The 27,240-nt window shown below is 42.1% G+C and overlaps 1 protein-coding gene across 2 annotated transcripts in view; it reads left to right on the forward strand.

Moving 5' to 3' along the window:
• The first annotated feature begins 1,765 nt into the window (after positions 1-1,765).
• Positions 1,766-27,240, forward strand: part of CCDC61 (coiled-coil domain containing 61) — a 45,482-nt gene continuing 20,007 nt past the window's right edge. Inside the window, exons 1-11 of one of the 2 annotated variants that reach the window (XM_053696432.1) lie at positions 1,766-2,161; positions 3,101-3,183; positions 9,039-9,199; positions 9,285-9,437; positions 9,518-9,728; positions 9,815-9,897; positions 9,980-10,173; positions 10,663-10,741; positions 23,147-23,205; positions 23,293-23,368; positions 23,486-23,555. In XM_053696432.1, the coding sequence (XP_053552407.1) occupies positions 1,969-2,161; positions 3,101-3,183; positions 9,039-9,199; positions 9,285-9,437; positions 9,518-9,728; positions 9,815-9,897; positions 9,980-10,173; positions 10,663-10,741; positions 23,147-23,205; positions 23,293-23,368; positions 23,486-23,555 (1,362 nt within the window). In that variant the 5' untranslated portion in view covers positions 1,766-1,968. The remainder of the gene's footprint in view (positions 2,162-3,100; positions 3,184-9,038; positions 9,200-9,284; positions 9,438-9,517; positions 9,729-9,814; positions 9,898-9,979; positions 10,174-10,662; positions 10,742-23,146; positions 23,206-23,292; positions 23,369-23,485; positions 23,556-27,240) is intronic. The other variant, XM_053696433.1, reaches the window with a different exon arrangement.

Consider the following 27,240-nt stretch of genomic DNA (forward strand, 5'->3'; position numbering starts at 1 on the left):
ATAGGGGTAATACTGAGAGGTAAGGGGGTGTATAGGGGTAATACTGAGAGGTAAGGGGGTGTATAGGGGTAATACTGAGAGGTAAGGGGTATATAGGGGTAATACTGAGAGGTAAGGGGGTATATAGGGGTAATACTGAGAGGTAAGGGGGTATATAGGAGTAATACTGAGAGGTAAGGGGGTATATAGGGGTATTACTGAGCGGTAAGGGGATATATAGGGGGATCATACTGAGACGTAAGGGGGTATATAGGGGTATTACTAAGCGGTAAGGGGATATATAGGGGTCATACTGACAGGTAAGGGGCTATGTAGGGGTAATACTGACAGGTAAGGGGGTATATAGGGGTATTACTGAGCGGTAAGGGGATATATAGGGGTCATACTGAGACGTAAGGGGATATATAGGGGTCATACTGACAGGTAAGGGGGTATATAGGGGTATTACTGAGCGGTAAGGGGATATGTAGGGGTCATACTGAGATGTAAGGGGGTATATAGGGGTAATACTGAGAGGTAAGAGGGTATATATAGGGGAGGTAATACAGTGAGGTAAGAGGGTGTATAGGGGTAATACTGAGAGGTAAGGGGGTATATAGGGGTATTACTGAGCGGTAAGGGGGTGTATAGGGGTAATACTGACAGGTAAGGGGGTATATAGGGGTAGTAATACAGAGAGGCAAGGGGGTATATAGGGGTAATACAGAGAGGCAAGGGGGTATATAGGAGCAAATGGGGTACTGCCGGACTGTGTATGTGGTATATGCGGGATGCATAGTGCTGTATTGGGAAGCATAGGGGGGTTATATAGGGGATAGAATGGAATTGTGCCTGGGAGTATAACTCGTATTTGTGTGCACAGGGGTGTACAGAGACCTACAGGGGGAAGGGGGGGTACAGAGACCTACAGGGGGAAGGGGGGGTACAGAGACCTACAGGGGGAAGGGGGGGGTACAGAGACCTACAGGGGGAAGGGGGGGGGTACAGAGACCTACAGGGGGAAGGGGGGGGGTACAGAGACCTACAGGGGGAAGGGGGGGGGGGTACAGAGACCTACAGGGGGAAGGGGGGGGGGGTACAGAGACCTACAGGGGGAAGGGGGGGGGTACAGAGACCTACAGGGGGAAGGGGGGGGGGGTACAGAGACCTACAGGGGGAAGGGGGGGGTACAGAGACCTACAGGGGGAAGGGGGGGTACAGAGACCTACAGGGGGAAGGGGGGGGTACAGAGACCTACAGGGGGAAGGGGGGGGGGTACAGAGACCTACAGGGGGAAGGGGGGGGTACAGAGACCTACAGGGGGAAGGGGGGGGGGGTACAGAGACCTACAGGGGGAAGGGGGGGGGGGTACAGAGACCTACAGGGGGAAGGGGGGGTACAGAGACCTATGGGGGGATTTAAGAGCACTGGGGATATAAAAGTGTGGGGGATATGTATTAAGGTGTATAAGTTCATAGGTAGAAATCAGAACATTAGAATTGGGTATTAGGGTGTAATGGCGCATATGGTGGAGATATAGTGGTTCTGTTGAAGCATAGGATTCATAGAGTAACAAAAGGCTGTGTGATAGCATGGGAGTATATAGAAGAACAGAATATATATACAATAGGATAGACCAGTATGTGGGAGTATACAGGGCTACAGACCCTATGTAGATGTTTATGCTATATGGGAGAATAGGATATATATATATATATATATATATATATATATATATATATATATATATATATATATATATATATAGTGATATCTGATGAGCACATTATATGGAGGAATAGGAGGACATAGATATATAGAGGGGCGCATGGGGGAATAAAGGACTGTGCAGTCTCTAGAAGCAAAAAGTGAGCATTATTAAGTAACTAAGATTGGGGCAGTAGGGGAACGGATACATAGTAGACTGAAGGGGGAGTTGCAGAAAGAGATTACTAGTCATAAGGGATATAGCAAGAGATGGCTTAGATAATGCAGGACATGTTCTCATTGTCATTATCAATTCCAGACTCCGTCATGGATGACCCTGAAGTCACTGAGGCACGATGTGTGTTCCGAGGAATTGAACATGTGCTGCGCGTCCGAGATGCTGGTGACCGACTAGAGGTGGAAGTGGAAGACGCTGTCACAACTGATCAGTGGAGAGGAGAGTTTGATGCTGAGTGTGAGTAGATGACTATGTCTGCAAATTGTCTCACACTATAAGGTCCCTGTGTTTGTCACCTTGAGTTGGGAGGGCTTACACCGAGGTCCCTGTGTTTGTCACTGTGTCACCTTGAGTTGGGAGGGCACACACTCCTAGGTCCCTGTCTTTGTCACTGTGTCACCTTCAGTTGGGAGGGCTTACACCAAGGTTCCTGTGTTTCTCTGTGTCACCTTGAGTTGGGAGGGCTTACACCGAGGTTCCTGTGTTTGTCACTGTGTCACCTTGAGTTGGGAGGGCTTACACCGAGGTTCCTGTGTTTGTCACTGTGTCACCTTGAGTTGGGAGGGCACACACTCCTAGGTTCCTGTGTTTGTCACTGTGTCACCTTGAGTTGGGAGGGCTTACACTGAGGTTCCTGTGTTTGTCACTGTGTCACCTTGAGTTGGGAGGGCTTACACCGAGGTTCCTGTGTTTGTCACTGTGTCACCTTGAGTTGGGAGGGCTTACACCGAGGTTCTTGTGTTTGTCACTGTGTCACCTTGAGTTGGGAGGGCTTACACCGAGGTTCCTGTGTTTGTCACTGTGTCACCTTGAGTTGGGAGGGCTTACACCGAGGTTCTTGTGTTTGTCACTGTGTCACCTTGAGTTGGGAGGGCTTACACCGAGGTCCCTGTGTTTGTCACTGTGTCACCTTGAGTTGGGAGGGCTTACACCGAGGTCCCTGTGTTTGTCACTATGTCACCTTGAGTTGGGAGAGCAGACACAGAAGTCCCTGTGTTTGTCACTATGTCACCTTGAGTTGGGAGAGCAGACACTATTAGGTCCCTGTGTTTGTCACTCTGTCAACTTGAGTTAGGAAGGCTCCCAGGTCTCTGTCTGCGTCACTGTGTTACCCTGCAGAGGGCGAGGGGCAGGCTCCCTGGTCTTTAATCTGTTAGTCCTTTTTGTCTCTTCTAGTTATTGAGGATGTGACCCACAAGACGGGGAACTTTAAGCAATATGCCATCTTCTGCAACATGCTTCATTCAGCCCTTACACAGGTGAGAAAGCACCCAGCTACTTCACATTAAACAGGTTGTGAATATACTTTTACAGACAAACACATTGATAGCTCATAAAGCCTCATAAACTGAGTTTATATCAGGTTAGTTATGTGATTCATGGTTACTCAGTTTGTTAAACCAATCAAAATGCTCAGGACGTGTTTACATTTTACTAATCCCAGGTTTAGTTAGATCCATACTCGGGGGAATAAGTACCCTCAGGTGTGTGTGTTACTATCGCAGGTTTAGTTAGATCCATACTCGGGGGGGAATAAGTACCCTCAGGTGTGTGTTACTATCGCAGGTTTAGTTAGATCCCTACTCAGGGGAATAAGTACCCTCAGGTGTGTGTGTTACTATCAGGTTTAGTTAGATCCATACTCGGGGGAATAAGTACCCTCAGGTGTGTGTTACTATCGCAGGTTTAGTTAGATCCATACTCGGGGGAATAAGTACCCTCAGGTGTGTGTGTTACTATCAGGTTTAGTTAGATCCATACTCGGGGGAATAAGTACCCTCAGGTGTGTGTGTTACTATCGCAGGTTTAGTTAGATCCATACTCGGGGGGGAATAAGTACCCTCAGGTGTGTGTGTTACTATCGCAGGTTTAGTTAGATCCATACTCGGGGGAATAAGTACCCTCAGGTGTGTGTGTTACTATCGCAGGTTTAGTTAGATCCATACTCGGGGGGGAATAAGTACCCTCAGGTGTGTGTGTTACTATCCCAGGTTTAGTTAGATCCATACTCGGGGGGGAATAAGTACCCTCAGGTGTGTGTGTTACTATCGCAGGTTTAGTTAGATCCATACTCGGGGGAATAAGTACCCTCAGGTGTGTGTTACTATCGCAGGTTTAGTTAGATCCATACTCGGGGGAATAAGTACCCTCAGGTGTGTGTGTTACTATCGCAGGTTTAGTTAGATCCATACTCGGGGGAATAAGTACCCTCAGGTGTGTGTTACTATCACAGGTTTAGTTAGATCCATACTCGGGGGAATAAGTACCCTCAGGTGTGTGTGTTACTATCACAGGTTTAGTTAGATCCATACTCGGGGGAATAAGTACCCTCAGGTGTGTGTGTTACTATCGCAGGTTTAGTTAGATCCATACTCGGGGGAATAAGTACCCTCAGGTGTGTGTGTTACTATCGCAGGTTTAGTTAGATCCATACTCGGGGGAATAAGTACCCTCAGGTGTGTGTTACTATCAGGTTTAGTTAGATCCATACTCGGGGGAATAAGTACCCTCAGGTGTGTGTTACTATCGCAGGTTTAGTTAGATCCATACTCGGGGGAATAAGTACCCTCAGGTGTGTGTTACTATCAGGTTTAGTTAGATCCATACTCGGGGGAATAAGTACCCTCAGGTGTGTGTTACTATCGCAGGTTTAGTTAGATCCATACTCGGGGGAATAAGTACCCTCAGGTGTGTGTTACTATCGCAGGTTTAGTTAGATCCATACTCGGGGGAATAAGTACCCTCAGGTGTGTGTTACTATCGCAGGTTTAGTTAGATTCATACTCTGGGATATAAGTACCCTCAGGTGTGTGTTACTATCAGGTTTAGTTAGATCCATACTCGGGGGAATAAGTACCCTCAGGTGTGTGTTACTATCAGGTTTAGTTAGATCCATACTCGGGGGGGAATAAGTACCCTCAGGTGTGTGTGTTACTATCGCAGGTTTAGTTAGATCCATACTCGGGGGAATAAGTACCCTCAGGTGTGTGTTACTATCGCAGGTTTAGTTAGATCCATACTCGGGGGAATAAGTACCCTCAGGTGTGTGTTACTATCGCAGGTTTAGTTAGATCCATACTCAGGGGAATAAGTACCCTCAGGTGTGTGTGTTACTATCAGGTTTAGTTAGATCCATACTCAGGGGAATAAGTACCCTCAGGTGTGTGTGTTACTATCAGGTTTAGTTAGATCCATACTCGGGGGAATAAGTACCCTCAGGTGTGTGTTACTATCGCAGGTTTAGTTAGATCCATACTCGGGGGAATAAGTACCCTCAGGTGTGTGTTACTATCGCAGGTTTAGTTAGATCCATACTCGGGGGAATAAGTACCCTCAGGTGTGTGTGTTACTATCGCAGGTTTAGTTAGATCCATACTCGGGGGAATAAGTACCCTCAGGTGTGTGTGTTACTATCAGGTTTAGTTAGATCCATACTCGGGGGAATAAGTACCCTCAGGTGTGTGTTACTATCGCAGGTTTAGTTAGATTCATACTCTGGGATATAAGTACCCTCAGGTGTGTGTTACTATCGCAGGTTTAGTTAGATTCATACTTGGGGATATAAGTACCCTCAGGTGTGTGTTACTATCGCAGGTTTAGTTAGATTCATACTCTGGGATATAAGTACCCTCAGGTGTGTGTTACTATCGCAGGTTTAGTTAGATTCATACTCTGGGATATAAGTACCCTCAGGTGTGTGTTACTATCGCAGGTTTAGTTAGATTCATACTCTGGGATATAAGTACCCTCAGGTGTGTGTTACTATCGCAGGTTTAGTTAGATTCATACTTGGGGATATAAGTACCCTCAGGTGTGTGTTACTATCGCAGGTTTAGTTAGATCCATACTCGGGGGAATAAGTACCCTCAGGTGTGTGTGTTACTATCGCAGGTTTAGTTAGATCCATACTCGGGGGAATAAGTACCCTCAGGTGTGTGTTACTATCACAGGTTTAGTTAGATCCATACTCGGGGGAATAAGTACCCTCAGGTGTGTGTTACTATCGCAGGTTTAGTTAGATTCATATTCGGGGGAATAAGTACCCTCAGGTGTGTGTTACTATCGCAGGTTTAGTTAGATTCATACTCTGGGATATAAGTACCCTCAGGTGTGTGTTACTATCGCAGGTTTAGTTAGATCCATATTCGGGGGAATAAGTACCCTCAGGTGTGTGTTACTATCGCAGGTTTAGTTAGATCCATACTTGGGGAATAAGTACCCTCAGGTGTGTGTTACTATCGCAGGTTTAGTTAGATCCATACTCTGGGATATAAGTACACTCAGGTGTGTGTTACTATCGCAGGTTTAGTTAGATCCATACTCTGGGATATAAGTACCCTCAGGTGTGTGTTACTATCGCAGGTTTAGTTAGATCCATACTCTGGGATATAAGTACCCTCAGGTGTGTGTTACTATCGCAGGTTTAGTTAGATCCATACTCTGGGATATAAGTACCCTCAGGTGTGTGTTACTATCGCAGGTTTAGTTAGATCCATACTCTGGGATATAAGTACCCTCAGGTGTGTGTTACTATCGCAGGTTTAGTTAGATCCATACTCGGGGGAATAAGTACCCTCAGGTGTGTGTTACTATCGCAGGTTTAGTTAGATCCATACTCTGGGATATAAGTACCCTCAGGTGTGTGTTACTATCGCAGGTTTAGTTAGATTCATACTCTGGGATATAAGTACCCTCAGGTGTGTGTTACTATCGCAGGTTTAGTTAGATCCATACTTGGGGGGAATAAGTACCCTCAGGTGTGTGTTACTATCGCAGGTTTAGTTAGATCCATACTCTGGGATATAAGTACCCTCAGGTGTGTGTTACTATCGCAGGTTTAGTTAGATCCATACTTGGGGGGAATAAGTACCCTCAGGTGTGTGTTACTATCGCAGGTTTAGTTAGATTCATACTCTGGGATATAAGTACCCTCAGGTGTGTGTTACTATCGCAGGTTTAGTTAGATCCATACTTGGGGGGAATAAGTACCCTCAGGTACAATGATTCTTAACTCCAAAGAAAAATTAAGTTTGATTCAGATAATTCTCCTATTTTAAAAAGTTCCATTTCATTCATACATTATAAACTTTATTAAATAAACTAGGAACACACATTCATGCTGTGGCAAGGCAAACAAGATTAAAAACACTTAAACCTGGTTTAACGGTGAATATAGATTGCTGCAATTATTCATAATGATGTTATTTATGAGCCCACAGTTTTTTGTTATACTAAAGCAAGTTAAGCCCTTACACTCCGAGGGCTATATTACTTTTAACTGTTAGTATCTGATAAAGTGGGCACCATAAGTTTTTATATATCAATTTTAAGGTGTATATATGTATATGTGTGTGTGTGTGTGTGTGTGTATATATATATATTTATATTTAAAAATCATTGTATTCTGGTGGGGTTCTTTGCTACAAACTATGTTGTATCCTTTTATACAATTAGTTTATCCAGTTGTTTAGTTAGATCCATACTCGGGGATATAAGTACCCTCAGGTGTGTGTGTTACTATCAGGTTTAGTTAGATCCATACTCAGGGGAATAAGTACCCTCAGGTGTGTGTGTTACTATCAGGTTTAGTTAGATCCATACTCGGGGGAATAAGTACCCTCAGGTGTGTGTGTTACTATCAGGTTTAGTTAGATCCATACTCGGGGGAATAAGTACCCTCAGGTGTGTGTGTGTTACTATCAGGTTTAGTTAGATCCATACTCAGGGGAATAAGTACCCTCAGGTGTGTGTGTTACTATCAGGTTTAGTTAGATCCATACTCAGGGGAATAAGTACCCTCAGGTGTGTGTGTTACTATCAGGTTTAGTTAGATCCATACTCGGGGGGGGGGGGGGGGGGATAAGTACCCTCAGGTGTGTGTGTTACTATCAGGTTTAGTTAGATCCATACTCAGGGGAATAAGTACCCTCAGGTGTGTGTTACTATCACAGGTTTAGTTAGATCCATACTCGGGGGGGATAAGTACCCTCAGGTGTGTGTGTTACTATCAGGTTTAGTTAGATCCATACTCGGGGGAATAAGTACCCTCAGGTGTGTGTTACTATCAGGTTTAGTTAGATCCATACTCGGGGGAATAAGTACCCTCAGGTGTGTGTTACTATCACAGGTTTAGTTAGAGCCATACTCGGGGGGAATAAGTACCCTTAAGTGTGTTACTATCACAGGTTTAGTTAGATCCATACTCTGGGGGGATAAGTACCCTCAGGTGTGTGTTACTATCAGGTTTAGTTAGATCCATACTCGGGGGGGGATAAGTACCCTCAGGTGTGTGTTACTATCGCAGGTTTAGTTAGATCCATACTCAGGGGTATTAGTACCCTCAGGCGTGTGTTACTATCAGGTTTAGTTAGATCCATACTCGGGGGAATAAGTACCCTCAGGTGTGTGTTACTATCGCAGGTTTAGTTAGATCCATACTCAGGGGAATAAGTACCCTCAAGTGTGTTACTATCGCAGGTTTAGTTAGATCCATACTCGGGGGAATATGTACCCTCAGTTGTGTGTGTTACTATCACAGGTTTAGTTAGATCCATACTCGGGGGGAATAAGTACCCTCAGGTGTGTGTGTTACTATCGCAGGTTTAGTTAGATCCATACTCGGGGGAATAAGTACCCTCAGGTGTGTGTGTTACTATCGCAGGTTTAGTTAGATCCATACTCGGAGGAATAAGTACCCTCAGGTGTGTGTTACTATCGCAGGTTTAGTTAGATCCATACTCAGGGGTATTAGTACCAGTTAGATCCATTCTCAGGGGTATAAGTACCCTCAGGCGTGTGTTACTATCAGAGGTTTAGTTAGATCCATACTCGGGGATATAAACATACTCCTACACATACTAATCTCAGGCTCATATACAACTATATTCAGGTACATTAGAACGCTCCAGCTCTTTTACCTAAGCACAGACTCATGTAAAACCTCTTTGGAGTCAAGAAGGTTTCTCTGTATTTGTTACTGATTATAGATCCGTTTAACGGCAGAACTTTCATTGTTCATATATCTCCTTATTAGCTTTAGATACAGCGGTTTAGCCTTTGCTTTTTGTGGCATCATTAATTTTCTATGTTTAAATCCAAATGTTGGTTTCCACAGTCTAGTGAGTCTGTGACCCTTGACCTTCTGACCTATGCTGACCTTGAGTTGCTGCGTCACAGGAAAGCGGGAGGAGCCTCCAGACAAGCTCTGCCCACTAGAAATTCAGCCCTCAGCTCCAAGCGCTACTTGATTCTCATCTACTCGGTGGAATTTGACAGGTGGGGGTTCCTGATGTACCATTTGATTTACCTTTTTGTGTCGGCCAGCCTACAGATTTATTAGATGTTGTGCTCTTCTCCACAGGATTCATTACCCGCTTCCACTGCCCTATGTTGGAAAGCCAGACCCTGTTTACCTTCGCCAGGTCATCCGAGGCTTGAAGGAAGAGGTGGCAGCTCTACGGACAACAGCAGGTGAAGGTTCCAGGGAGAGTGAGGTCCGGCGGCTGCGAGAAGAGTGAGCATCATATTCTGTAAATAGCTGTTGTGTAGATTCAGTCACACTATTCACTGCTGACCATTAACGTCTCTTCCCAGACTCCACCGGGTGACTGAGGAGAAGCGGGAGGCAGAACTTGCTCTTCACAGGCTGCAGGAGGTAGAGATTCCCAATAGTAAAGAGGCCAGTCAGGTTCGCATCCTGAAGAGGGCAGTGCAGACGCTAGAGGCGGAGCTACAGAAGGAGCGAAGCAGGAGTCAGCGGGCAGCCAGCAAGAAACGGGAGGAATGCAGCCAGCTAGCAGAGCAGGTAAGAAGCCAAGACTGCAGCCCTTCTCATATAATTATCCTGTACCCCGAGGCTGGGCACTTCATGGTTAGTCTGTTACTTTACAGCTCGAGGAAGCGAGGGCCGCGGAGCGTACTCTGAGGCTAAAGGTGAAGACTCTGACCACAGAGCTTGCCATGTACAAACGAGGGTGAGTTGTGATCTAGGAAGCGCAGACTTACAGGGTAGAATTTAAATTCTTCCTATTAAACATGACCTTTCATACCCCACAGACGTGTGACTCCCACAGGTCCTTCCCCCTCGAGTCGTTCTGGCTCTGCAGGCAAGGCTCCCGTATCCCGCAGTGGCTCTCGGGGAGATAGCATGGGGAGGAGAGACAGGTCTAATTCACGAGAGAGGATTGGGAGGTGTTCTGGAGATGTGAGACCAGGAAACCGGCAACCAAGGATGTCTCCTTCACCTGTGGGTAAGTAATAGTATGATACTGTGGATTTCTGTTACTGCAGACATGTGTTTTTCTCAGATGCTGGTGTCCTGGGCTGGTGAGTTATTAAGGCTATTTTTATTTAATTTTTGTACAGATGTTGAAGGGAAAGAAACTTGTCTACAACATGATTGAATTGACAGACAATTAGTCTTCATGTTGCATGAATGGCGAGCCGCTCACTTTTGTTTTGTAGGAGTGGAATCCTGGACAAGAATTTGTCAGGATAGAGAGAGCTTAGTTTAGAGTAGGGCTGGAAAAAGGTTGCCTAGTGTTGAGGCTGCTCGAGGGAGGGGGCTTAATCGAGAGTGAGAGCTTGGTTTAGAAAATGGCTGAACAAAAAAAGGTATTGAGTAATGAAGCCCCCAGTTTAAAGGTTAGCTGGACGGAGGGTTCTGGTCTTGAGAAAGAGAGTGTACAGTTTGGGTGCTGGTAAAGGGCTTGGTCTTCTGACCTTATGCTCTCTTCTAGGTGTCCGTCCACCACGATTTGACCCCACAGCATACATCAAAGACAGGGACCGCAGGCAGAAGGAGGCAGAGCTTAAGAAGTAAGTCACATTGTTACTGGTTACTCTGCATCCTGCCGTCAAGTGAAACTACTAATACCTTTTCTTTCATGTAATTGGCAAGAGTCCATGGGATATACAATCCTTCCAGGAGGGGCAAAGTTTCCCAAACCTCAAAATGCCTATAAATACACCCCTCACCACACCCACAATTCAGTTTTACAAACTTTGTCTCCTATGGAGGTGGTGAAGTAAGTTTGTGCTTGATTTTCTTAGTTGATATGCGCTTCTCAGCATTTTTGAAGCCCGATTCCTCTCAGAGTACAGCGTTTGTCAGAGGGATTTGAAGGGAGTATCACCTATTGAATTCTATGGTTTTCCTCACGGGAAATCTTTTCAAAGGTTCTCTGTTATCGGTCGTAGAGATTCATCTCCTACCTCCCTTTTCAGATCGACGATATACTCTCAATTTACCATTACCTCTACTGATAACCGTTTCAGTACTGGTTTGGCTATCTGCTATATGTGGATGGGTGTCTTTTGGTAAGTATGTTTTCATTACTTAAGACACTCTCAGCTATGGTTTGGCACTTTATGTATTAATGTAAAGTTCTAAATATATGTATTGTACTTATATTTGCCATGAGTCAGGTTTATGTATATTTCCTTTTGCAGACTATCAGTTTCAAAATTGGGGAAAATATTTAGGAAGTAATTTTTTCTTACCTGGGGTATAGTCTTTTTCTTCAAATTGACTGCTTTTTCTTAAAAATTTCGCAAATAAGGCTTGCGAGGTCGCAAAATGCTGATATTTAGTGTGTCATTTTTGGCGCGAGAATTTTTTGGGCGCAAAGGTATGTTTGGTGACGCAAATTCGTCATTTCCGGCATCTTAGTTGATGCCAGTTTTTCCTTGCACAAGGTTGCGTCTACCATGACGCGAGTTGTTGGCTCCAAAAAATTTAATTTTGCGTTGTGCGTCATACTTGGCGCCAAAAAATTTAATTATTTAAACACCACTTCCTATATGCCTCTTGCCTTTTTTATGCTCGGAGGGCTATGCTGTTTGCATTTTTTTTCCGATTCCTGAAACTGCCATATAAGGAAATTGATAATTTTGCTTTATATGTTGTTTTTTTCTCTTACGTTTGCAAGATGTCTCAATCTGATCCTGTTTCAAAAACAACCGATAGAATACTGATAGCTGTAGTATGTAACAGTTGTCATGATAACCTTTTACATGCAGAGAATGTATCCATCACTGCTAGTACAATGCCTGTTGTTCCTTCAACATCTAATGTACATGATATCCCTGTGAATATAAAAGATTTTATTGCTGATGTGATTCAGAAGGCTTTGTCTGCTATTCCGCCTTCTAATAAACGTAAAAGGTCTTTTTAAAACTTCTCATAAAGTTGATGACATTTCAAATGACTGACAACATACTGAATTATCCTTCTCTGATGAGGATCTATCTGATTCAGAAGATCCTACCTCAGATATTGACACTGACAAATCTACTTATAAGATGGAGTATATATATACGTTCCTTGTTAAGAGGTGTTGATTACTTTGGATATTGAGGAATCTAGTCCTCTTGATACTAAAACTAGTAAACGTTTAAATTCTGTTTTATAAACCTCCTGTGGTTACTCCAGAGGTTTATCCAGTTCCTTATGCGATTTCTGATATGATTTCAAAGGAATGGGATAGGCCTGGTACTTCTTTTATTCCTTCTTCTAGGTTTAAAAAGTTGTATCCTTTGCCAGCAGCTAGATTGGAGTTTTGGGAAAAAATCCCCGAAGTTGATGGGGCTATCTCTACTCTTGCCAAACATACTACTATTCCTTTGGAAGATAGTACTTCTTTAAAGGATCATTTAGATAGGAAACTTGAATCTTATCTAAGGAAAGCTTTTTTATTTTCTGGCTATATTCTTAGACCTGCTATATCTATGGCTGATGTAGCAGCTGCATCAACGTTTTGGTTGGAAAGCTTAGCGCAACAGGAAACAGATTCTGATTTGCCTAGCATTGTTTGCTTGCTTTAACATGCTAATCATTTTATCTGTGATGCTATTTTCGATATCATCAAAAGTGATGTTAAATCTATGTCTTTAGCTATTTTAGCTAGAAGAGCTTTGTGGCTCAAATATTGGAATGCTGACATGGTATCTAAATCTAGATTACTATCTCTTTCTTTCCAGGGTAACAATTTATTTGGTTCTCAGTTGGATTCTATTATTTCAACTGTTACTGGGGGTAAGGGAGTTTTTTTTGCCTCAGAAATAAAAGATCCAAGGGTAAATCTAAAGCTTCTAATCATTTTCGTTCTTTTCATCAGAATAAAGAACAGAAAGCCAATCCTTCCCCCAAAGAATCTGGTGCCAATTGGAAACCTTCAAGTTGGAATAAATCCAAGCCTTTTAAAGTGATGGTAAATTCACTATAATGGCAAAGCTATTTTCTAAAGCTTTCATTACAAATATAAATTGTGTACTCTTATTTCTTACTAAACAATGTTTAAGACAGAGTAAATCCATTTTTTTATTTGCAGCGTTACCTGTCTCTGGCCGCCTCCGTGTTAAAAAAATAAAAAATAAATACTGATTCTGAATTTGATTGACATATGGTTCATCCAATAGCGGATGCACCATACGCCCTATGTATTTGGTCCTCAGCACGCTCTCGCACTGCTCCTTTGAGGACTCTGAATTAACAATGTACACTGCGCAAGTGCAGTTGTCAGACAAACCGATAGCAGCCTCATGAAAACAGTGAATCTTTTCTTACATTATCGATTCACTGTTTACTGTTGGCGTCTCTGCTGACGTGCTCATTCTTCTGTCATACCCCTAGCCCAAACGAACAAGTTTTATTGGAAATAAAATAGTATGATTTTTGTACTACTTTTGACTTACTATATATGCTAGCCACCCTCAAATGTTCGTTTGGGCTAGGGGTATGACAGAAGAATGAGCACGTCAGCAGAGACGCCAACAGTAAACAGTGAATCGATAATGTAAGAAAAGATTCACTGTTTTCATGAGGCTATCGGTTTGTCTGACAACTGCACTTGCACAGTGTACATTGTTAATTCAGAGTCCTCAAAGGAGCAGTGCGAGAGCGTATGGTGCATCTGCTATTGGATGAACCATATGTCAATCAAATTCAGAATCGGTATTTTTTTTTACACGGAGGCGGCCAGAGACAGGTAACGCTGCAAATAAAAAAGTGGATTTACTCTGTCTTAAACATTGTTTAGTAAGAAATAAGAGTACACAATTTATATTTGTAATGAAAGCTTTAGAAAATAGCTTTGTCATTATAAACCAAAGCCAGCTCCCCACGTCTGCATCAGGTTGCTGCCCTCATTCCAAGACATTTGGGCAGATTCAGTGGATTCAGAGTATTGTCTCTCAAGGGTATCGAATAGGATTCTTTCTTTCTCACGTTCCAGCAAATCCGGTGAAGACTCAGGCTTTTCTGAAGTGTTTCAGATCTAGAGCTTTTAGGGGTTATCATACCAGTTTTGGTGTTTTATTCAAATCTATTGTCCCAAAGAAAAAAAATTCATTCAGGTCAGTTCTGCATCTGAAAATATTGAATCGTTTTGTAAAAGTGCCAACTTTCAAAATGGTGACTATAAGGACTATTCTGCCTTTCTTTTTTTAAGACACGATGAGTCCACGGATCATCGTAATTACTAATGGGATATTCACCTCCTGGTCAGCAGGAGGCGGCAAAGAGCACCACAGCAGAGCTGTTAAATAGCTCCTCCCTTCCCTCCCACTCTAGTCATTCTCTTTGCCTACGTTAGTGCTAGGAAGTGGTAAAGTGAGGTGTTAGATTAGATTCTTCAATCAAGAGTTTATTATTTTTAAAGTAGTGCAAGATTATGCTGCTTTGTTCTAGGGTGTAGCCGTAGTCCATATCAGTCTCTTCAGTAGAGCATTGGTGGCTTTAGAGCAATGGGAACTTGTGGGACATCATTCTCACTGCGCCTCCCATAACTTGATGCTGCCCTGTTTGTGAAAGTCTGAGGGAGAAAAATACTCAGTACTTTTTATTTCCACAGGCCAATGTGAGGGAGAGGACCTCTCAAGCCGGGTGAGCTTCCTTACTGCCGGGCAGATTTCTAAGGTAAGTGCTTATTTTCATTTCTGGGGTATATACACAGAAAGATTGGCACTTTATTCCTAGGAGGAATAGGTCATAGGGCAGTTTCTGCAGGCACTGGGGACTTGGCAAAATGGCTTTTATATTTGTTTGGGGCATACAGTTTGTCAGTGTAAATCTACTTCCATATTTATACTTGGTGACTGTTTATATCTCCCAACGGCTTTTTTAGTTCAAACAGCCGACCGGGAATGCTTGGTGGCTCTTATTTACTTCCAATGGCTTATTGTAAGTTAACAGCCGATCGGGAGGTTAAACTTAATTTCTAGTTGCATTTACTACTCGCGATGACTTACGTACATAGTCTAGCCGACCGGGAGTTTTAACACTTCTAAGCCGCCATGATAGGAGTTATTTTTTTCCGACGGCTCTTCTTTACTAAGGTATATACCACCCGGGAAGTTTATTGAATACGCCCACGGTGGGCGGAGTTAAAGCGCACCGTTTTTCACAGCGCTTATCTGATGCGGAGAGCGATGGTGGGTCTTCTCTGCTGCGTTAGGTCACGCAGTAGAGAAGCTTCACATTCTATTTTCTAGCCTTTATATAGAACCGGATGTGTATTATGTTTATTTCTTAGACGACTACTTAGTCTCCCATCCGGTGGCAAGCAGATACCTCAGCAGGAATTAGCTGAGGTGTGGGGATATATAGGTCAAATGTAAAGACGTTACATGTTACACATTTTAATTTTTTGGCAAAAATAAAACAGTTGATATTTTTAATGACACAGTAACATTAAAATTTGCTGATCAAACTGTGAATACAGATGGTTCAGGAGGCCCTTCAACATGTAAATTAACATAGGGATGTTATGTAGTGTTAGCACGTTGCTTTTAACATTTAAAGGCACAGTAACTCTAGTTAGAATATTCAATTTATTAGATTAAACTGTGAATATAAGATATTACATATTCATTATGATTGACTTTTCTATTCCTCATGCAGGGAGAGGATTTTACAGGTCAGTGATAAACATCTTTTTCAGAGCCAACATTGTCTCAGATGCTATTAAAAGACAAGATGCATTATGACAATGTTCTATACATTCTGCAGCTTTCTCCTAAAGAGTCCTAAAAACGTAGCTTCCATTCAACCAGTGCCCTGCGCTTCCTCCACGGCTCCTCCTGGAGTTACCTTGCAAGACATCGCTTCCCTTTTTTACTAGACTGTCTCTAGTGCGTTGTTGGTTTTTCCTATGCTGCAGGGAAAGCGCAAGAGGAAAAATTAAACATTCAGTGAGCGAGGTTCCTATCTCAGAGGTCCCCTCCCAGACGTGAGGAGGAGGATACTTCGGTAGCATCTGAGGATAAAATCTCAGTTTCTGACAGTATAATTCCTCCTGCTGATACTGAAGTTTTATCTTTCAGGTTTAAACTACACCTCCGTCTGTTACTTACTTTAGCTACTCAGGACGACAACGATACCATGGTGGTTGTCAATATTAGGTTGTACCAAGATAATTGCTAAGTAATGGGAGAGAAGGTACCCCTTTTTTTTTTTTCTCCATTTCCTATGTTTGGAAGAGATATTTTTTACTCATAAAGGACTCTTTCAAGGAGTTCCGTCAGTCGGTACCCAATGTGGAAGGGACAATTTCCACGCTAGCCGGGAGTCCTACTATTCCCATAGAGGATAGTTGTTCCTTTAAGGATCCTAGGGATAAGAGGTTAGAGGGGTTGGTCAATAATGGCATCCTATTACTTGTATTGCCACTGTCATTTATGCGGCAGCATACTGGTTCATACGTTGTCTGGTTCTATTCGAACAGACACTCCCTTCGAAGAGATCCAGGATAAAATAAAGGCCTTTAAGTCGGTCATCTCCTTTTTTAACAGATGCTTCCCTTCAAGTATTTAGCGGGAAGGTAAGATTTCAGGCTTACCATATTGGCACTCATTATGGTTAAGATTACTTTTTTGTTCCTTTCAAGATTTCAAGGGAATCTTTCTATTTCTTCCTCTGAGCAGGAGGGAGGTTTTGGCTTTCAAGAATGTTTGAAGCCAGATAAGAGGCAAGGTGGCCTTACTCTGGGTAGGAGAACTCTCCGATCTGGGAAAAAGTGAGTTCCTGTCCTGATTCATGAACGAAGTTTGGAATTTTAGTCTAATCTGGTAGTGGTTCTCAAAAAAGAGGCAACCTTCAATTCTATTTTAGGTCTCTAGAATCTAATCAAATTTTAGATGTCAAGATTCTAATCAAATTCCTAAGTGTTCCGTCCTTCAAGGTGGAAACTATTCGTTCCATTTTCCTTTTGATCCTGAAGGGTCATTTTATGAAGGTGGATTTAAGACGCGTGCTTGCATTTTCACATTCTCAGGCATACACTCCAATTGTGGATTTGCCTTTCGGCCTTGCCACAGCTCCCAGCATTTCCTTATAGGAGTCTGGGTTTGATGTTGGCGGTGCTCGGTTACAGGGCATTGCTGGGGTGTCCTTTCTGGAAGACAGCCTAGTCCAGGCGCAATCTTTTTAAGCAAGATTCCCTAGGGAAATGTTATCCCTTCTGTAATATCAAGGAGGAAGGTAAATTTGGGAAGGAGTTACTTTGTCACATGGACAAAGGTAACCTTCTTGGGAACCATAATAGAATCCCTATAAATGAAGTTTTGTTTTTTTCCTGACAGACGTCAGGGAATTAAAGATTTTAAATTCTTGTCTATTTCTTCAGTCTTCTCCTCGGCCATTAGTGGCTCAGTGCATGGAGATATTGGGCTGATGTTAGCGGCATGGGACATCATCCCGTTTGCTCGGTTCCTTCTCAGACCTAGGCTGGTTATCATACTCTGGCTATGGAACAGAGATTATATGGATTTGTATCCTCGAATATTACTGGAGCAGGAGACAAGGGATTTTTTAAGCGTGGTTGTCTCTGGATCATCATTTCTAGGGAACCTGCTTTTGCAGACCATCTTGGGTGTCTGACAACGGACGCCAACCTTCTAGGATGGGGAGCAGTCTATGGTCCCCTAAAGGCTCAGGGAATTTTAGACTTGGTCAGAGTCTGGTCTTCCTATTATCATTCTGGAGCTGAGAGAGCAATCTTATATGCTATTCTGGCCTGACCCCAGTTAGTCTCAGTCCAGTTTACCTGGTTCCAGTTGGATACATCTTCATCTCATCCGAGAGGAACGAGGAGTTCCTTAGCGATAACAGAGGTATCCAAAATAATTCAGTGGGCAGCCCATCCTCGCTGTCTGTCTTCAATCCACATCCCAGGGGTGGACTCTGGGAGGCGGACTTCATGAACAGGCAGAACTTTCAGCCGGGGGAGTGGGTACTCCTTCCGGAAGTGTTTTTCAGCTTGATTCTCAAATGAGGTCAGCCGGAATTGGATCTCATGGCATCTCGGCAGAAGGCCAATCTTCTGAGGTACGGGTCGAGGTCTAGGGACCCTCAGGTGGTACTGTTAGACGCCCTGGCGGTACTTTGGACTTTCAGTCTAGCATACCTTTTTTCCTCCGTTTGCTTTTCTTCCTCGTGTCATTGCTCGAATCATACAGGAGAAGATGTCGGTGATCCTCTTTGCACCGGCTTGGCCTTGCAGGATTTGGTATGCAGATCTGGTGGACATGGCATCTCTGCCACTGTGGAGACTTCCGTTGAGGAAGAACCTTCTAATTCAAGGGCCCTGCCTTCATTCAAATCTATTTTCTCTGAAGATCAAAATCCCCAGTGGCTTAGTGGGTAAGCAAGCAGCCTACCAGATGAAAGGACAGCAGTTTGAATCCAGCCGCTGTCGCCAAGTTTATACGGACTACTTGGAGATTGAACACTTAGATTTATTCAAGCTGGGTCTTTCAGACTCGGTCATAGACCATGATTCAGGTTTGTAAGCCTGTATCTAGAAGGATTTACCATAAGATATGGAGTAAATATTTCTATAGGTGTGAATCCAAGGGCTACTCATGGAGTAGAGCGGGGATTCATAGATTTTTGTCTCCTCTCCAAGAGGGTTTGGAGAAAGGTTTATCGGCTAGTTCCCTAAAGGGTCAGATCTCTACCCTATCTATTTTGTTACTCAAACGTCTAACGGATGTTCCAGATGTTCAATCATTTGGTCAGGCCTTGGTTAGGATCAGGCCTGTGTTTAAACCAGTTACTCCTCCAGTCTTAATTTAGTTTTCAAAGTTCTTCAAGGGGCTCAGTTTGAGCCTATGCATTCCTTAGATATTAAGTTATCTTGGAAAGTTTTATTTCTTGTTGCTATTTCCTCTGCTCGGAGAGTGTCAGAGCTCTCTGCATTACAGTATGAGTCTTCTTATCTTATTTTCCATCAGATAAGGTAGTTTTACGTACTCAATTAGGATTTCTTCCTAAGGTTGTTTCTAATTGGAACATTAATCAGGAGATTATTGTTCCTTCCTTGTGTCCTAATCCTCCTCCTTCTCAGAAGGAAAGGCTTCTGCACAATTTGGACGTGGTCCGTGCTTTAAAGTTTTACCTGCAGGCGACTAAGGACTTTTGTCAGTCTTCTTCCTTGTTTGTGGTTTTCTCAGGAAAATGCAAGGGACAGAAAGCTACGGCTACTTCTTTCTTTTTGCTGAAGAGTATTATACGTTTTTCATATGAGACTGCTGGACAGCAGCCTCCCGAGAGAGTTACGGCTCATTCCACGAGGGCTGTTGCTTCCTCATGGGCGTTCAAAAAAATGAGGCTTCTGTGGAACAGATTTGCAAGGCTGCAACTTGGTCCTCTCTGCATACTTTTTCAAAGTTCTACAAATTTGACACTTTTGCCTCGGCTGAGGCCACTTTTGGGAGAAAGGTTCTTCAAGCAGTGGTGCCTTCCGTTTAGGTTCCCTGTCTTGTACCTCCCGTATCATCTGTGTACTCTTGCTTGGGTATTGAATTCCATTAGTAATTAAGATGATCCGTGGAATCATCGTGTCTTAAAAAAGAAAAGAAAATGTATGCTTACCTGATAAATGTATTTCTTTTTTGACACTATGAGTCCACTGCCTGCCCTGTTCTTTTTAGACAGGTTGTGGGTTATTGTAAACTTCAGACACCTCTGCACCTTGGCTTTTCCTTTCTTTCCTTAACTTCGGTCGAATGACTGAAGTGGGAGGGAAGGGAGGAGCTATTTAACAGCTCTGCTGTGGTGCTCTTTGCCGCCTCCTGCTGACCAGGAGGTGAATATCCCATTAGTAATTAAGATGATCCGTGGACTCATCGTGTCAAAAAATAAATAAATTTATCAGGTAAGCATAAATTTTCTTTTTGTTCAGCAAGGTCACTATATGTCCACGATAGACTTACAGGATGCATATCTTCATATTACGATTTATACAGACCACTATCTATTTCTGAGATTCTCTTTTCCCATTTGTCGCTCTTCCATTTGGCTTAGCGACAGCTCCAATATTTTTTTCGAAGGTTCTTGGTGCCCTACTCTCTGTAATCAGAGAACAGCGTATTGCTGTGTTTCCTTATTTGGATGATATCTTGGTACTAGCTCAGTTTTTACTTTCTGCCAAATCTCACACAAATCAACTGGTGTTGTTTCTTCAAAGACATGGTTGGAGGATCAATTTACCTCAGACAAGGGTCACCATTTTAGGTTTCCAGATAGATTCAGTGTCCATGACTCTGTCTCTAACAGACAAGAGACGAATATATTTGGTTTCCGCTTTTTGAAACCTTCAGTCTCAATCATTCCCTTCAGTGGCTATGTGCATGGAAGTTTTAGGTCTCATGACTGCAGCGTCGGACGCGATCCCCTTTGCTCGTTTTATATATATATATATATATAAGTTTTCATATGAGACCTCTACAGCTTTGTATGCTGAATCAATGGTGCAGGGATTATACAAGGATATCGCAATTAATATCCTTAAATCCCAATGTTCGGCTCTCTCTGATCTGGTGGTTAGATCACCATCGAATAGTTCAAGGAGCCTCTTTTGTTCATCCAACCTGGATTGTAATCACAACGGATGCAAGCCTTTCAGGTTGGGGAGCTGTCTGGGGATCTCTGACAGCACAAGGGGTTTGGAAATCTCAAGAGGCGAGGTTACCAATCAATATTTTATAACTCCGTGCTATTTTCAGGGCTCTTCAGGTTTGGCCTCTGTTGAAGAGAGAACCATTCATTTGTTTTCAGACAGACAATATCACAACTGTGGCATATGTCAATCATCAGGGCGGGACTCACAGTCCCCTAGCTATGAAAGAAGTATCTCCGATACTTTCTTAAGCAGAATCCAGCTCTTGTCTAATTTCTGCGGTACATATCCTAAGTCAGTGTAGACAACTGGGAAGCGGATTATATCAGCCGTCAGACTTTACATCCGGGGGAGTGGTCCCTCCAGATGTGTTTTTTCAGATTGTTCAGATGTGGGGTCTTCCAGAAATAGATCTGATGGCCTCTCATCTAAACAAGAAACTTCCCAGGGATCCTCAGGCGGAGTAGGTGGATGCGTTAACAGTTCCTTGGTTTTACCAACCTGCCTCTAGTTCTTCTTCCAAGAGTTATTTCCAAGATCATTATGGAACATTCGTTTGTGTTGATGGTAGCTCCAGCATGGTCTCACAGGTTTTGGTTTGCGGATCCTGTCTGGATGTCCAGTTGCCAAGCTTGGCCACTTCCGTTAAGACCAGACCTTTTGTCTCAAGGACCGTTTTTCCATCAGGGTCACAAATCGTTAAATTTGAAGGTATGGATATTGAACGCAGAGTGCTTAGTCATAGAGGTTTCTCTGACTCCGTGATTAATACTATGTTACAGGCTCCTAAATCTGTTTCCAGGAAGATTTATTATCGAGTTTGGAAGACTTCTATTTCATGGTGTTCTTCTCATAAATTCTCCTGGCATTCTTTTAGCATTCCTAGAATTTTACAGTTTCTTCAGGATGGTTTGGATAAAGGTTTGTCTGCAATTTCCTTGAAGGGACAAATCTCTGCTCTCTGTTTTATTTCACAGAAAGATTGCTAAGCTTCCTGATATTCACTGTTTTGTTCAGGCTTTGGTCCGTATCAAGCCTGTCATTAAATCAATCTCTCCTCCTTGGAGTCTTAATTTGGTTTTGAAGGCTTTACAGGCTCCTCCTTTTGAGCCTATGCATTCTTTGGACATTAAACTACTTTCTTGGAAAGTTTTTTGTTCCTTTTGGTTATCTTTTCTGCTAAAAGAGTTTCCGAATTATCTGCTCTTTCTTGTGAGTCTCCTTTCCTGATTTTCCATCAGGATAAGGCAGTTTTGCGGACTTCATTTAAGTTTTTGCCTAAAGTTGTGAATTGAATTCTAACATTAATAGGGAAATTGTTGTTCCCTCTTTGTGTCCTAATCCTAAGAATTCTTTGGAGAGATCCTTGCATTCTCTGGATGTAGTAAGAGCTTTGAAATATTATGTTGAAGCTACTAAAGATTTCAGGAAGACTTCTAGTCTATTTGTTGTCTTTTCTGGTTCTAGGAAAGGTCAGAAGGCTTCTCCCATTTCTTTGGCATCTTGGTTAAAGCTTTTGATTCATCAGGCTTATTTGTAGTCGGGTCTGGTCCCGCCTCAGAGAATCGCAGCTCATTCTACTAGATCAGTTTCCACTTTGTGGGCTTTTAAGAATGAAGCTTCAGTTGATCAGATTTGCAAAGCAGCAAGTTGGTCTTCTTTGCATACATTTACAAAATTCTACCGCTTTGATGTATTTGCCTCTTCGGAAGCAGTTTTTGGTAGAAAAGTTCTTCAGGCAGCTGTTTCAGTTTGATTCCTCTGCTTATGAGAAAAACTTATTTTTTTTGGATGTGGATTTAATTTTTTCAGCAGAAAATGGCTGTTTTTATTTTTATCCCTCCTTCTCTAGTGACTCTTCTGTGGAGTAACACATCTTGGGTATTGATATCCCATATGTCACTAGCTCATGGACTCTTGCCAATTACATGAAAGAAAACATAATTTATGTAAGAACTTACCTCATAAATTAATTTCTTTCATATTGGCAAGAGTCCATGAGACCCACCCTTTTTATGGTGGTTATGTGTTTTTTTTTTTTTTTGTATAAAGCACAATTCTATTTCCAGTTTTTTATTTTTATTTATTTTTATGCTTTTTACTCCTTTTTTCTATCACCCCACTACTTGGCTATTCGTTAAACTGAATTGTGGGTGTGGTGAGGGGTGTGTTTATAGGCATTTTGAGGTTTGGGAAACTTTGCCCCTCCCTGGTAGGATTGTATATCCCATACGTCACTAGCTCATGGACTCTTGCCAATATGAAAGAAATTAATTAATCAGGCAAGTTTTTACATAAATTATGTTTTTTCTTTTTTTCATAGGGTTCGTAGAGTTTCCGGGTCACCATCAAGTATCAGAGGCCAGCGACGCAGCTCCTCAGGTGAGTCCTAGAGGTCTCATGTGCCAAACTTATATTCTACTCCATGTACTACATTATGGTCTGTAATGCTCCTATCTTGTCCTGCAGTTGAGAGCCTTCGAAGTCATCGAACCTGCCAAAGCTCAGGCGATGAAATAGAGGACACAGAGCTGCTTGGCAGGAGGTTAGCTGGCAGCGGGAGGTTACCTGGGGTGGGGATTTATACACTTCCTGTAAGACCACAAATGGGAGGTTACCAGCCCCTTGTTCTGTCTTAACCACTTCTCTGTCCCCTCTCTAGTACTGACAAACGGGTGACGCCTCGAGGCAGAAGACCCTTTGCCCCGTCCTCCTGGAACAGTCGTAATCCGGTAAATTTTACTGCAGGTTTGCAGGTTCTATTAACCTATAATTCCTCTGTGAGCAACAGCTTTAGTAGTCACAGCTATCCTTAGTTTGCCCTATAATTTGTTTCACAGTATTGCAAGCTTCTTCGCTCCTCAGTAAGTCTGTGACTCTAAAACTTATTCAGAAGCTCCTGTGTTACTCCAGAGTTTGCAGCACTTTCCACTAGACAGGCATATGGGTACTGCTGGGAAGGCAATGTCATGTAACGTTTTATTGTCACATGTGATGTCTAATTGTCAGTTACGTGCACAGGCCTTCTTAGACAATTATATATATGTATGTGTGTGTGTGTATATGCATGCAAATGTTTAGGCACCCCTAACAATTTCTATGATTTTCATGTATAAATAATTGGGTGTTTGGATCAGGAATTTCCTTTTTATCTATCAAATAACTGAAGGACACAGTAATATTTCAGTAGTGAAATTAGGTTTATTGGATTAACAGAAAATGTGCAATATGCATCAAAACAATATTAGACAGGTGCATAAATTTTGGCACCCTTGTCATTTTGTTGATTTGAATACCTGTAACTACCTAGCACTGATTAATTGGAACACACAATTGGTTTGGTGAGTCCATTAAGCCTTGAACTTCATAGGCAGGTGCATCCAATCATGAGAAAAGGTATTTAAGGTGGCCAATTGCAAATTGTTGTTCTCTTTGACTCTCCTCTGAAAAGTGGCAACATGGGGGCCTCAAAACAACTCTCAAATGACCTGAAAACAAAGATTGTTCAGCATTATGGTTTAGGGGAAGGCTACAAAAAGCTATCGCAGAGATTAAAGCTGTCAGTGTCCACTGTGAGGAAATGGAAGACCACAGGCACAGTTCTTGTTAAGGCCAGAAGTGGCAGGCCAAGTAAAATATCGGAGAGGCAAAGGATGGTGAGAATGGTCAAAAACAGCCCACAGACCTCCAACATCATCTTGCTGCAGATGGTGTCACTGTGCATCGTTCTACAATTCAGCGCACTTTGCACAAGGAGAAGCTGTATGGGAGAGTGATGCGGAAGAAGCCTTTTCTGCACACACGCCACAAACAGTCGCTTGAGCTATGCAAACGAAGATTTGGACAAGCCAGCTTCATTTTGGAAGAAGGTGCTGTGGACTGATGAAATAAAGATTGAGTTATTTGGTCATAACAAGGGGCGTTGTGCATGGCTGCAAAAGAACACAGCGTTCCAAGACAAACACTTGCTACGCACAGTACAATTTGGTGGATGTTCCATCATGCTGTGTGGCCAGTGCCGGTACTGGGAATCTTGTTAAAGTTGAGGGTTGCATGGATTCCACTCAATATCAGCAGATACTTGAGAATAATGTTGAGGAATCGGTCAGAAAGTTGAAGTTACGCCGGGGCTGGGTATTTCAACAAGACAACGACCAAAACACTGCTCAAAATCTACTCTGGCATTTATGCAAAGGAACAAGTACAATGTTCTGGAATGGCCATCCCAGTCCCCAGACCTGAATATCATTAAAAATCTGTGGGGTGATTTGAAGCGGGCTGTCCATTCTCGGCAACCATCAAGCCTAACTCAACTGGAGATGTTTTGCAAGGAGGAATGGTCCAAAATAACAACAGTGGTGTCTACTGAACTAAAAGAACACAGTACTAGACCTACCCACTGATCGTACTTCTCACAGTGTGCGATCAAAAAACAGAAAATGCTAGTATGTAGGGTGTGGGTGGCGCCCCTTGGCTACTGTGTAGGAGTGGTATTTGAGTACAGAAATTATCTGACCCTTGTAAAGTATACAATCAAAAGTGACACAATCCTATATAATACACAAAATGTAATGTCTGATAAGATTCATATAACAAGATGGTTACTAGATGTGACTTGGTATAAAAATAATCTAAATGACACCGGTGTCGGCTCTAATTCATACAGTACTTATTAAAAACCTATTTAATAAATCTAACAATAAAATAATCTAAATGACACCGGTGTCAGCTCTAATTCATACAGTATTTAATAAAACTAACAATAAAATTGTTAGCGGAATTAAATGGAAAACAAATATACAATCACAAATGGTTAAATCCTAGGCGAGTAATGCTGGCAATTATGGCATTAAATTATCTAAACTTGATTTAAAAACGGTTACTTTGCACAGATTCTTAAAAACATCATTTTTACAACGATTTAACGGGTGTGCAAATCTCTGTTGATAGTGGGAATATTGATACGTTCAACCCTTTATTTAAGCAGTTCTTTTGGTTATAACAAACCAATTACAATCTTACACTTATACAATCTTTTGATGCCGATATGAGCAGTATAAATATCCAATTAGGTTAGGTAGATACAAAGTTACTGATGTACGTGCAGCAGTATTAGACCTCAAGTGTCTCTTTTGAATTATTGCAGTCACCTCCCACGGTGTAAACAATGTGAACGATATGACTTGTGTACACACTGAGTAGTACTCACTGTTTCTTCGGCGTCCTCGCCAGTCCGATCGCTCTCTGCGGTCAGTGAATTATGCGTGTCTCTTGCCCAATCAGTTCAAAGGGGTGAAGTGCGCGCCCTTTTTAAGAAAGAAAACAGCTGATCACTCTTCAAACTCCTACCGCTTCAACTTTTGATAATTGAAATGAAGTGGTTATGGGAGTTCATCCGAAGTTCTCCCTAGATATGAGGAGCTGTAAAATGGAACGTCTACGCGTTTCAGCTACTTAGAGCCTTTGTCAAGATGATCCTCTTTTCCAGCTCCTCCTTTATATAGGGTTGCTTGTTAACCCTTCTTGCACTTGGCAATAATCCGTCTGCTCATTCTTCTTGGTTTATTAAGTAGTTCCAGTTTAAAAGATACTTGTCATAGTATTGATATACTTATATTTCTCATATGTTGGCATATCGCTACTTGTCGCGTTTCTTAAAGTAACAGGACTTGTTTAATGAAAAAAATTATTATATTTCAGCATGTTAAATACTCGCCATTTAAAAAAAAAAAAAAAAAAAAAAAAAAAGATTATATTTCAGCATGTTAGATACTCGCTTTTTTTTTTTTTTTTTTTTTTTGTGACAGGATACATTATTTCTAATTTATTCGAAATTATATATTCTAAAATCCCAAATGAATGTTTCTTCATACGATTATTTACATTAGAATAAATACATTGCAGAAATGTAAAAAAAATACAAATAATGTATGAGAGTCCTAAATTGAAAATATGGTTTACTGATGTCAAATTATGTTAGACATTCCAGTCTAAAACATACAATAAATTCTTAATAGTTTGATGCAGATATTAGGGTATTTTTTATATCTATAATGGCACTCAGTCAAATCATTTCATAATGAAATTGAGATCTAATTCACTATTTAGACCTGTTGGTGCCAATGTGCCAAAGCTATAGATCATTTCTGCTTGTCTTAATAGTTTTTCTTCCATATTTCCTTGCCTCCCATCCTGTTCTAACTTTTTAATACCCCAGAACTTGGTCATCAGTTCTCACTTGATGTACTTCCAGAAAATGTCTATATAAAGTTGTGTCTTTTCTATTATGTTCAATACCTAATAGTTGTTCCCTTATGCGATCTCTTAACTTTCTACTTGTTTGGCCAAAATATTTCAGATTACAGCTACACTGTACAAGATATATTATATTCATATCCGAACATCTTATTATTCCAT

The sequence above is a fragment of the Bombina bombina genome, unplaced genomic scaffold, assembly GCF_027579735.1.
Source record: "Bombina bombina isolate aBomBom1 unplaced genomic scaffold, aBomBom1.pri scaffold_545, whole genome shotgun sequence".
Taxonomy (NCBI): domain Eukaryota; kingdom Metazoa; phylum Chordata; class Amphibia; order Anura; family Bombinatoridae; genus Bombina; species Bombina bombina.